The 12486-nt window shown below is 35.6% G+C and overlaps 1 protein-coding gene across 1 annotated transcript; it reads left to right on the top strand.

Moving 5' to 3' along the window:
* The first annotated feature begins 2627 nt into the window (after nt 1–2627).
* Nucleotides 2628–5090, top strand: LOC135150452 (uncharacterized). Its single transcript, XM_064086758.1, has one exon. It carries the CDS (start codon nt 2628–2630, stop codon nt 5088–5090), a length of 2463 nt encoding a protein of 820 aa, XP_063942828.1.
* The last annotated feature ends 7396 nt before the right edge of the window (nt 5091–12486 follow it).

Raw genomic sequence — 12486 nt, 5'->3', positions numbered from 1 at the left:
AAAAAATCAACAAAATCAACACCCACAAGCAGCATCATATATTCAAAACCCCACAAGCATAGTGAAAACCCACAAAATCAACACCCACAAGCAGCATCATATATTCAAAATCCACAAAATGCATTTCTCAAAATCGAAACCCACAACCCCTAAATACATGAAATCGGGGACTCAAAATCGAAACCCACAACCATCATATATTCAAAATAGAAACCCAAAACCCCTAAATACATAAAATCAGGGACTCAAAATCAAGAGTGAGTGACAAAATGCATGCAAAGGACGCATATAATCGGAATGAAGATACCCAAAATATCATATACTCTACAACCCCTAAATACATAAGATGAAAAAACCCCAAATACAAAAGATAAAATCACGGACGCTAGGGTTCTAGGGTTTAAGCCCATACCAGTTATTAAACGGTTGAGTAATCGCCGTTGTCGCGTGTGATGCTAGGTTGAGTAATCGCCGTTGTCGCCTGTGATCGCCGTTGTCGCCTGTGATCGCCGTTGTTGCGTGTGATAAAATGAAAATGAAAAATGAAATTGTGAATGTAAACTGGTAAAGTAAACACCGCGAAGCCAAGGTGGGAGACAATTTTTGATTGGGGGGAAATGAAAAATCAAATGAACGGTGCTGATTTGAGATAGTACCTCAATCTAACGGTATGTAATGTCTTTTAATATATTTTAATTTTTAAAAATTAAATTATCTTGTCTGAAAAACTGTTGTTAGACATACTTTGTTACAATTGTTTAGTTAATAATTTCGATTAGAAGATTTTTATTCGGTTCAGTGTTTCGTTAAAAAGATGACTTTATTTTAAACATCTTATATTTTCCGATAAAATCTGTACATGACTACACTAAGTCGATATTAACATCCGTACGGTTGGATCGTTGACAAATCCATTTTATAAATTAATTAAGTCAACTGGGTAGTAGTACCCGTGTCAGGGACTACAGCTTTTACCGGATTTCTGTTAAAAAGACGAACAAGAAGAGTTGATTATTTTCCGATAAAATTTGTACATGACTACAATAAGTCGATATTAACATCCGTACGGTTGGATCGTTGACAAATCCATTTCAGAAATTAATTAAGTCAACTGGGTAGTAGTACCCGTGTCAGGGACTACAGCTTTTACCGGATTTCTGTTAAAAAGACGAACAAGAAGAGTTGATTATTTTCCGATAAAATTTGTACATGACTACAATAAGTCGATATTAACATTCGTACGGTTGGATCGTTGACAAATCCATTTCAGAAATTAATTAAGTCAACTGGGTAGTAGTACCCGTGTCAGGGACTACAGCTTTTACCGGATTTCTGTTAAAAAGACGAACAAGAAGAGTTGATTATTTTCCGATAAAATTTGTACATGACTACAATAAGTCGATATTAACATCCGTACGGTTGGATCGTTGACAAATCCATTTCAGAAATTAATTAAGTCAACTGGGTAGTAGTACCCGTGTCAGGGACTACAGCTTTTACCGGATTTCTGTTAAAAAGACGAACAAGAAGAGTTGATTATTTTCCGATAAAATTTGTACATGACTACAATAAGTCGATATTAACATCCGTACGGTTGGATCGTTGACAAATCCATTTCAGAAATTAATTAAGTCAACTGGGTAGTAGTACCCGTGTCAGGGACTACAGCTTTTACCGGATTTCTGTTAAAAAGACGAACAAGAAGAGTTGATTATTTTCCGATAAAATTTGTACATGACTACAATAAGTCGATATTAACATCGATAAAATTTGTAAATGACTATCCATAAGTCGATTTTTATTTGGATTTAATTGATTTTGACATTCTTGGACATAATTTAAGGATTATTTAAAATTTTAACAACCCAATCATTGAGCTTTGTTATGTCTGAATGAGAACATAATAATTGAAGTCAAAATTAGGTCATTCATTACTCCTCATCTTATCCCCTCCTGTACTCTCCATCGTGATTCGCGGCGGCTCCATCGCACCTCGACCTCCTCGAACCTCCATCGACCTCGACCTCAAGCTCGACCTCGACCTCAAGCTCCTTCGCACCTCCTCCATCGCACCTCGACCTCAAGCTCAACCTCCCCCATCGAACCTCGACCTCCATCGCAGAGACCTCCATTTTAGGTAAATCCGTAACCTAAATTATCTTTTTAGTGTTTTAGGGTTCCTCCATTGTTTCAGTGGTTTAAGCTCTAACACAAGCTCACCTCTGCAATTAATTGTTTGAAGTGATAAGCTTAATAGTTAATTGTTTAATTAGTTAGTCATAATCTTAATTAGTTAATTGTTTAATTAGTTAGTCATAATCTTAATTAGTTAATTGTTTAATTAGTTAGTCATAATCTTAATTAGTCACCTCTGCAATTAATTGTTTGAAGTGATGCACATTGGGAATTTGGGTTTGTGATAAGCTTAATTAGTTACTAATTGCTAATAGAATATGTAGTTGTTGCTGATTGTTTTGGTTTGGTAGTTAGTCATAAGCTTAATAGTTTTGGTTATTTGGGAATTTGGGTTTGTAATTGTTTTGGTAGTTAGTCATAAGCTTAATAGTATATGCTCTGTTTTTGACCATCATGTCACTTTCTTTTTGCAGCTTGTTTTATATCAAAATATGGATAGGTCATGGTTAAAAGCTGATAGAAGAACAAGAGAGTTTGAGAATGGAGTGGACGATTTACTTATGTTTGCCTTTGAGAATGGATATAACGAAGACAAAATAAGTTGTCCATGCTTAAAGTGCGCACATAGCAAATCTTGGAAAGCTCGGATTGTTAAAAACCATCTGTTTCAAAATGGTATTGATGAAACGTATACTCGCTGGATATGGCACGGGGAGCCAAATATTGTAGAAAGTCCTGTATTGGATGAAAGTGACAACTCGGTATCTTCTAATTACCAATTCTGCACAAGAATGGGTGAAGCTGACGATGATGATGTTCTTTCTTCAGATTCTTCATATTTCATCAACCATGTGAAAGGTGAGCATGAACCTCTTTATCCTGGTTGTGAGAATTACACTAAGATGAAAGCTTTGGTTAAGTTATTCAACTTGAAAGTGAAGCATGGTATGTCTGATTCATGTTTTTCTGATGTTCTATTATTGATTGGGTCTTTGCTACCAGAAGGCAACAATGTCCCTTCTTCTTTCAATGAAGCGAAGAAAACCTTATGTGCATTAGGAATGGGTTATGATAAGATACACGCATGCCCGAATAATTGTCTACTATATCGTGGGCCACAAGATGAAGATGAGACTACTTGTCGCATATGTAAGGCCTCTAGATGGAAACTGAATAAGAAAGGAGAAGAACAAGAAGGAGTCCCTGCTAAGGTCTTATGGTATTTCCCCTTGATACCAAGAATAAGAAATTTGTTCAATACACCAGCGATTGCGAAGGACATGACTTGGCATGAGACCGAACGACAACAAGATGGTAAAATGAGGCATCCAGCAGACTCGCAAACATGGAAGGATGTCGATCAAAAGTGGCCTGATTTTGCATCGGAGAGTAGAAACCTCCGGTTAGCTTTATCCGCCGACGGTTTCAATCCTTTTCGTGGAAACCGTACTGATCACTCAAGTTGGCCAGTTTTGCTATCGGTTTACAACCTTCCACCTTGGCTCTGTATGAAAAGAAGGTACATTATGCTTTGCTTGTTAATATCAGGACCGACCGAGCCTGGAAATGATATAGATGTGTTCCTTCAACCACTTATTGAAGATCTGCAGGAGTTGTGGCGCGGGAAACAAGTGTACGACGCATATAGACAAGAGTCTTTGGTACTTAGGGGCATATTATTATGGACAATAAGTGACTATCCGGCCTTGGGGAACTTGTCGGGACATGTAGTTAAAGGATATAATGCTTGTATTGTTTGTGTTGATAAAACAGAGGCTACTAGGCTGGTTCACTATCGGAAGACGGTAGTTATGAGGCATAGGAGGTGGTTGCCTCGTCATCATCCGTATAGAAAGCAAAAGGCAGCTTTTGATAATAGCGTTGAGACAGGTGCTGGTCCTATTCCATTAACTGGTGAGCAGGTTTTTGAAAGAGTACAACATCTAAGGGACCATGTCTTTGGTAAGACACAACGCCAACATAAACGGAAGAAAGGTGATGCTAGACCAGTTTGGAAGAAGTTATCTATCTTCTTTCAACTTGAGTATTGGAAATTTTTGCCAGTTAGGCATGTTCTCGATGTGATGCACATCGAGAAAAATATATGTGAGGCTTTACTTGGAACTTTGCTAAATATTCCCGGAAAGACAAAAGATAGGGAGTCAGTCCGTCTCGATATGGCAGAAATGGGAATAAGAATGGAGCTAAGGCCAAAAACTCCCGGAAAGAAAGAGAAGGTACCTTTGGCTGCATGGAACTTATCAAATGCTGAAAAGAAGGTAGTTTGCTCATCATTTCTTCAAATGAAGTTACCGGATGGATTTTGTTCAAATATCAAGAATCTTGTAAATATGGAAAAACTTCGGCTTGTTGGAATGAAATCTCATGATTGCCACACAATATTGCATCATTTGCTTCCAATTGCGATTCGGTCGGTACTGCACAAAAAAGTCAGGTGCACAATAATAAGGTTTTGCCTTTTCTTCAAGGCAATTTGCAGCAAAGTCATCGATGTAGATAAATTGGAAAATATGCAATCTCAGTTGGTGGAAACATTATGCCAGCTGGAAAAACACTTTCCCCCTTCGTTCTTCGATGTCATGATCCATCTCTCAATTCATCTTGTGAGAGAGGTTAAGCTTTGCGGGCCAATCTTTCTACGTTGGATGTATCCTTTTGAGAGATTTATGAAGGCGTTTAAAGGATATGTTCGAAATGCTGCTCATCCCGAAGGTTGTATTGCCGAGGCATATGTTGCCGAAGAGGCCGTTGAACGTTTGGTCAATTTTGAAGAAGCTACCATAGGTTTGCCAAAAAATGATAGGCATGAGCAAAATGCAATAAGCAAACCTTTATCTGGTGCGACAATGATCAAGCCAAGCAAAGAGGAATTGCATCTAGCACACTTATGTGTTCTGCAAAATAGCAATCACATGAGGCAATATTTTGAGTAAGTTACTAACATATGTGTGTGTGTGTGTGCATTTTGTTATTTTCTCATTATCTGCAATTCGGTAAATATATTGAAGCAATTGATTTTACTTGTAGTGAACATATGGCATCTTTAATGCTAAGATACCAGCAGCATGAAAATGACGAGGTGTGGCTAAAAACCAAGCAGAATGAACAATTCCCCGAATGGTTCAGGAAAAAGGTAAGTTTTATTTATGTGTTTATTACCTTGTTACGTAGTCCTGATTAAAAACAATACAGACAAGTAATATAAGAAGTCGAAGACATCCAATAAAAAATAAAAACACAGACCTAAAAAAATTGTTTAATTTTTTTTTTATTGTACAGATTGAGACGGAATTGCTCCATGACCATAATAGCATAGGTGATGATATAAGGTGGATGGCAGAAGGGCCTAACAAGAATGTTCCTATGTTTAGTGGTTATAAAATCAGCGGGGTTATTTATAGCACCAAGGAGCGTGATAATAATAGACAAGTACAGTGTAGTGGTGTTTGTGTTGTTGCAGATACATTAATGCTTTCCGAAAAATTTAAATCTGTTGAACATACTTCACATACCTATTATGGAGTTATAACAAGTATATGGGAGCTAGACTATATTAATTTTAGAGTCCCTATATTTCGTTGCAATTGGGTAGATATGAACAAAGGGGTTAAGGTTGATGAGTTGGGATATACATTGGTTAATTTAAATAAATTAGGATTTTCAAATGATCCTTTTGTTCTAGGGAAACATGTTAAGCAAGTTTGCTACATTGATGATACTCTTGAAAAATTTTGGTCTGTGGTGTTGAAAGTCCCGGAAAAGAACTTTTATGACCACTGTGATGATGAAAATGAAGGCTCTGTAGAAATAGAACTTGAGAATGAGCTGCAGTTGCCCGTGTTCCCGAATGTTGATGAACTGGACGATGAAAATACTAGCTATATGCGAGAGGAAGAAGAATGGATTCAACTTCCATAGTGGTAATATATATAATTATTTATAGATACTTGAGTCCATGTACCGCTCACTTTATTCTTTTTGTAGGTGAAGCTCCCATTATCCATGTGTACTGCTCGTGAACCCCTTGATGAGATTACTTTTGCCGTGATAAAATCATCATCTAGTTGACTGAGTTTTCAATTTGTGAATGCTGCTGGTTGATGCTCTTGTTATAATAGATGATGATTTTATCATAGCAAAAATAATCATTCAACTGACATACAAGTATGGCTAGCTTCTACTGCAGAAACAGGGCTTGGAGATATGTTATCTACTGCAGAGGATAAATTATAAAATTTTCCACATCAAACTTGTGCAAATTAATGTTGATCACTTGTTTTTGTGTTTATGCAGAATTACCAGCATACGGCGGTTGTCAAGGCGTGCAAAATTATGGCTAAGCAGCATGCATGTTACCAAAGGCAGTAAACAAGGATTGTGTTTCCATTTTCATTGTAATATTCACTACTAAACAACTCTGTCTTGTATATATGGAACAATGTAATTTGAAATCTCTGTCTTGTTTAATTGAAAGTGTATGGTTTGCCAATTTTGAGGAATGGCTTACAATTTTGATTGAGGATCTCTAGTTTGTTGTTGGTTGGACCTTTGGCTGATTTATGGTATTATATCTGTTGGTTTGGGTTTATTCAGATTGGACATCTTATTGTTGGTTTGTGTACAGCAGGGTTGGGATATGTAATATGTGCAAGTCAATTTTTTTTTTCCATCTTTGCTGTATAGACAACGGTTTCTTTTGCTAATCAGTAAACTGTTGTATGAACCTCTATTATCCCATAATGTTAATAACCATTGTCTATGAACTTTGCTTTCTACAATGGTATTTTAAATCCATTGTTTGATAGAGTCTAAGATATCAGTTTTAGTAAACCATTGTCTAAATTAGACAACGGACTTGTCAAAAACTGTTGTCTTAAGATGGAATGAATTTTTGTACATACAACATGCATGCAACATTATGTAAAAGGGTTACAAACAACAGCTCGTAAAATAACAGTTGTCTTAAGATAGAATGAATTTTTGGACATACAACATTGGTTCACGCTTGTTTAAAATAGTCATAAACAACAGTCCATGAAATCACAGTTGTCTAAATAAGTCAAATCGAAAAGCTTAGACAATAGTGTGCAAAAACCTCTATAAACGTTGTTGGATGGAAAGCAAGACAACTGTTTTTTCATAGCGAAGAAAACCCCGTGGTTTGATTTTTTGGGACAACGGGTATATTTTGAACCGTTGTCTCATGACAGTTGTGTGAATGAGATTTTGGTGTAGTGAATGGCCCAGTCAGAAGAGATACTACATGGTTATTTAGACACCTACATGGCGCAATCCCCACAAGCAGGTTATGAAAATAATACTTGGTGAGATTTGGGTGCTGGGGGATTGAGAGCAAATATTGATATATTAAAAATATATATTATGCATGTATTTCATGCAGATTCCAGCCAATCCTTCAAGCAGTACTGCTTCTCATGATTCTGAGTTGAGGGTTGATTCTTCTCATCAGGTAATAGTAGTTATATTTAAACCAAATAATCAAATAAATAAGTTCAATATCCTGTACAATTTATAATATAAATATTTTGTAACACAATTATTACATGTAGTTAAGTGATAAAATATTCGACTAATCACACAATTAATCATTAACAAGAATCCCCAACAATCGAGTGCCCTGAGCCTTTAACCCGTGCGAAGCACGGACGGGTATAGAATTCATAATTTATTAATTATAATTTAAATTTTAACATCATCTTATTAGTATTTTAGTATTAATGAATTAGATTTTAACCCGATTATATTTACCAACTGATTACATTTTTTGGACGACTACGAATTATACCAATATCGGTTTATTATAATATAGTATATAAATAATATATAAATTATATTTAAAAGAATAACATCACAAGTGTTTGTAATTTGAACGGTATAAAACTCTTTAATATTGTAAGAGTAAGAGAAGTCTACATGTAACCGACTTGTAGTTATAAAGGAGATGACCAAACCAAAATTTTGTACGACTACAAATTAAACCAGGTCATGAGTGAAGAATCCCTGCTTTCTAGCATTGATGAAATGTTGTCTTTAATCAATGTGTTAGCCATTCCCATCCTCTTTGTGCAAGATGTCACAGAACACTCATTCCCCCCATCTGGAGTCCGGCCTCCTGTTCCCGGGCAGTAGGGGCTGAGGAAAAGATCCTGTATATATACAACCAAACAAACTTTTTTTGTTGAAACAATCATCTTTAACAATGTAAAAGCACACACTTGTACGGAGGTATGTTGTCCACAAAGATGAGATGACTTACCAGTAGCTTTTGCATGCTTCTTCGAAACTAAATCTCTACTCGCTGAGAGAGGACCATATCTCTTTGCTTTCCGGCTCCCTGAGTCCTAAAGAACGCTTGAACTATTGATGTTAAGAAGACATTGAATTACAAATTATTCGAACATAGAATCTCTCATCAAGGAGTATGAGAAGTCTGACCATTACCTTCAACTTCAGAGTGGAGTTTTTTCTTCTTGCTTAGAGAAAGGTTTTGGTTTTTGTGTGGCAGATTATGAGCTGTGACACTGATTTTAGAAGATGCCTTTTCAATGACCCTCATCACATCTTTTAGTGAACGGACCTTTTTAACTTTTCTTTGGTCGTTTCTGTCAACCAAGTCGTTGACCTCACTTGGAGATTTATCATCAACCAAGTCATTGACCTCACTTGGAGATCTATCACCCTCTCCTACAATAGTGTAAGTTACTAAGCCAGATGTAAATTCTAATTAGATGCATGTCGGATTTTGACTACAATTATGAGGAAACAATATCGAGGAAGAAAATGCCAGTGCATAATGCTTAGATGCAGGAAATAAAATTACTTCTACCTGCAGTTATTCTCTCAAATGAAGAATCTTTTTCTACATTTGGTCGGGGACAGGTTTCCTGCAGTGTAGGCTGATGAGATGCAGTCAGTAGCCAATAGTTCCAGCAGAGAAGTATATAAGAATTCTCTTTCACCATCATTTCCAACCATGTTTATGGCCTCGGAGGATCTACAAGAGTCTTCGACTTCTCTCCCTATAAATAATATAAATCAGATAAGTCCTTGTAAGTTAGTACATTGGTTAAGCTTGTATCAAAGTTTCTTGAAAATGCTCTCAACAAGAGATTTACTAGCATTTCTTTCAAAATTAAAGAACCCGTCCAAAGTATCATGTTAAATAATAACAGTAATATGAGAAGACTTTGAGGTAGAGTTCTTGAATACAAATATTATCCGGATACCATCAAAGGGAATGCAAGCCTTAGGGTCTGTATTGCTCATTTCAGCCACGTATCCTCTGACCACACACATTAGATAATTTGTCAAAAAAATAATAGTATGCATCCAGCATATTTCATAACTGCTACTTAAGTAAGTACTAATTAACTATCACATGTTACATATGGAAGTATGGAATTATAATGAGGCCTTATTTGTTCAAATTTAATATTGAATTCAAACAGACAAACAAATTTAAATGATTCAGACCGGGCTTTAATTGGTTAGATTATATATTAAATTCGAACAAACTAACAAAATGATTAGTTTATAGTTTATTCATATTTCAACTATGACATTGAAGAAGTAGTGTAAGAATTGTAGTTAAAGTATTATATAGTGATGAGCATGAAGGAACTCTTTATGATTGAGAGGAAAGAGAGGAAGCTCTATATTTCTTACAAAGCATTTAAGAATCTTTTGTGGCTCTAATATTACACTGACCATTTTTATTTTAAAGAGCTTGTCTCATAAGTTTCTTGGAAATGCTCTTAATTTGAAAGCATTTCTTTCAAAATAAAGAACCTGTCCCAAGGTATCATGTTAAAACTTAACAATAAAACAAATGTGAATTAGATAATGAAAACTATTGCATTCTTGATGTAGCAGATGAATACTGCTTTAATTTGTAAATAGAGCAAGCTTAAGGGTAAAGATCGAGTTGCCGGGTATTCAAATAGAAGTCGGTCCATAACCTTGGAGGAAGATGTTGAACCACCCATCTTAATTTTGGCCAACAAACTACTAGGAAGCATGTAATATTTAAGATTCAACAAAATAATGGACAAAAATATTTTGTTTTGTCATATCTATCTCATATACCTGTGAATTAATTGGAGCATAATCTTCATTGTTTACATATTTTCAATGATATCAACACACTTGCAGAAAAACAAATCATGGTAAGATATATAATTTTCTATTTCTCAATAACATCTATAATTGAATTAAAAGTACTGAATTTAATTACGATTCATTTATTAATACCTTAGGTGACAAAAATAAGAATTATAGTCAACTATGTTCGTACCTGCTCGACAACTCGCCGCTGTGACTAGACTTACATCAACACTCATCTACAACAACTAGATGGTTACAGAATGAGTCTAAAGCTTTACAATGAAAATCATAACAAAAAGTTTTTGAGTTCTTGAAGAAGAAATCTTACAGGAATTGAATTATAAAAAATGAGTTCACGAAGAAGAAATATTATACTAGTTGAATTACAAAGAATGAGTTGTTATGGAAAATTAATTAGGGTTTAATGAAGCTAGACACATGAGTACCGTGCTGCAAATAATTTAGCTTTGTATAGTTTACACAGGGACACAAAATTATATATGATTAAATTTAAACTTCATATTCTCCATCAATTTTTTCCGAAAAAGATTAGAAGTACCAAAATCATAATATTGTCCATCCACAAAGTGGAGCACCACCCTTGAAAGTAGCCACATCCAACATCAAGCGGTGCTTTCAACCACTCCCATTTCTTATAATTTTTTCCTCAAAAGGCTAATGTAACTTGAGAATAAAACACATTATATCTAACTCTATTAGAACATCATCTAAACCTCTATTCCACTAACAAGAGGATTATAGTTGTTGTTCAAATGTTCCAAAATATCACTATCCATTTTAACTAAAGTAACGATGATGATAATCCTAGTGTAAGTGGTTTTTTTATGGATACATACACTACTAGAAAAAGTAAAATAGACATCAGGGTATAAACATCGGTGGACTTTGGCCACCATGTAAAAGAGTGTATTAACATCGGTCAAAAATTATTCGATGTCTATGATATTTTTGACATCAGTTAATATAAGAACAGATGTCTATCTTGTTTGAATTAAAAACAAAAACCGTGCTCAACCCCTGTTTTGTCCCTCTCCCCAAATATTTCCCGTACTTAATCAACTTTTCGTTCGCCCAAATCCTATAACCCAAAAATCAGAAAAAATAACAAAATCACTCAATATTCAGACAAAACATTTCAAATTAAAACACCCCCCGCTTTTCTCTCTCCCCGCCTCTCTCTCGTTTCTTAGAGTCGAAGAACCCTAATTGAAGCTATGCAAGCCCTAATCGAAGTGTTGAATCCCTAATCGAAGCCTCTGGAGCTCTCAAAGCCCTAATCGAAGCTTCTCAAGCCCTAATCGAAGGTGTTGAAGGCCTAATCGAAGGTTTAGAAACCCAATTTTCAAAGTCAAAGCACCTAATACTCAACCTCTTGCAGTTGCTTCAGTTCTCTCCTCAGGTAATTGATTAGCTCTCTTGTTTGAAAAATATAGATAAATCATGGATCAAAGCAGATAGGGATTCATTAGAGTATGAAATTGGGGTGGAGGAGTTTTTGGTATATGCGGAAGGAACTGAGAAAAAACCCAAGTTAATTCCCTATCCACGGGCCTATTGCGTTAATTTTAAAAAATTGTCGGTAAACATAATTAGGGGCTATCTATATGAAAATGGTTTTAGTTTAGGCTATGGGATTTGGCATGGTGAAAACTCTTCTAGGAGATACAAGTCCTCTATTGGTAGTACTTGTCCAGCCACGAACCCATGCCCTGCATCAGAGGCTGCTGAGATATGTGAAGCATCATATGATAAGGGTGATTATGATAGAGAATCACATGATTTCAAATGGTTCGTGGATGATGCTGAACAACCTTTATTTGAGGGAAGTGATTCAACTAAGTTAGAGTCAATGTTGAAAATGCATAACTGGAAGGCTAGGTTCAGCGTTAGTGATAGTGCCTTTACTGAGCTATTAACTACAATTGGCTCTTTTCTTCCTAAAAATCATGTTCTGCCTTGTAGTACATATGAAGCAAAAAAGACTCTCTCTGACTTGGGACTCGAGTATACACTACTAGAAATTTGTCAATAGACATCGCACATTAGACATCAGTCGGAAAAGTCACTGATGTTAAATACCTTTTTTACATCGCTTGTTTAATAAGTGATGTCTTTCTGGTATCTTTACATCAGTCATTAACATTTGTGATGTCTAAGCTCTCATTTTAAAATTCCTTCACATCA

This window comes from Daucus carota, chromosome 2, assembly GCF_001625215.2.
Source record: "Daucus carota subsp. sativus chromosome 2, DH1 v3.0, whole genome shotgun sequence".
Taxonomy (NCBI): Eukaryota; Viridiplantae; Streptophyta; class Magnoliopsida; order Apiales; family Apiaceae; genus Daucus; species Daucus carota.
Note: the sequence above shows the minus strand (reverse complement) of the source record. Positions and strands in the feature narration are given on the sequence as shown.

Coding starts and splice junctions, on each gene's coding strand:
- LOC135150452 (XM_064086758.1), top strand. CDS start 2,628: ATGGATAGGTCATGGTTAAAAGCTGATAGAAGAACAAGAGAGTTTGAG.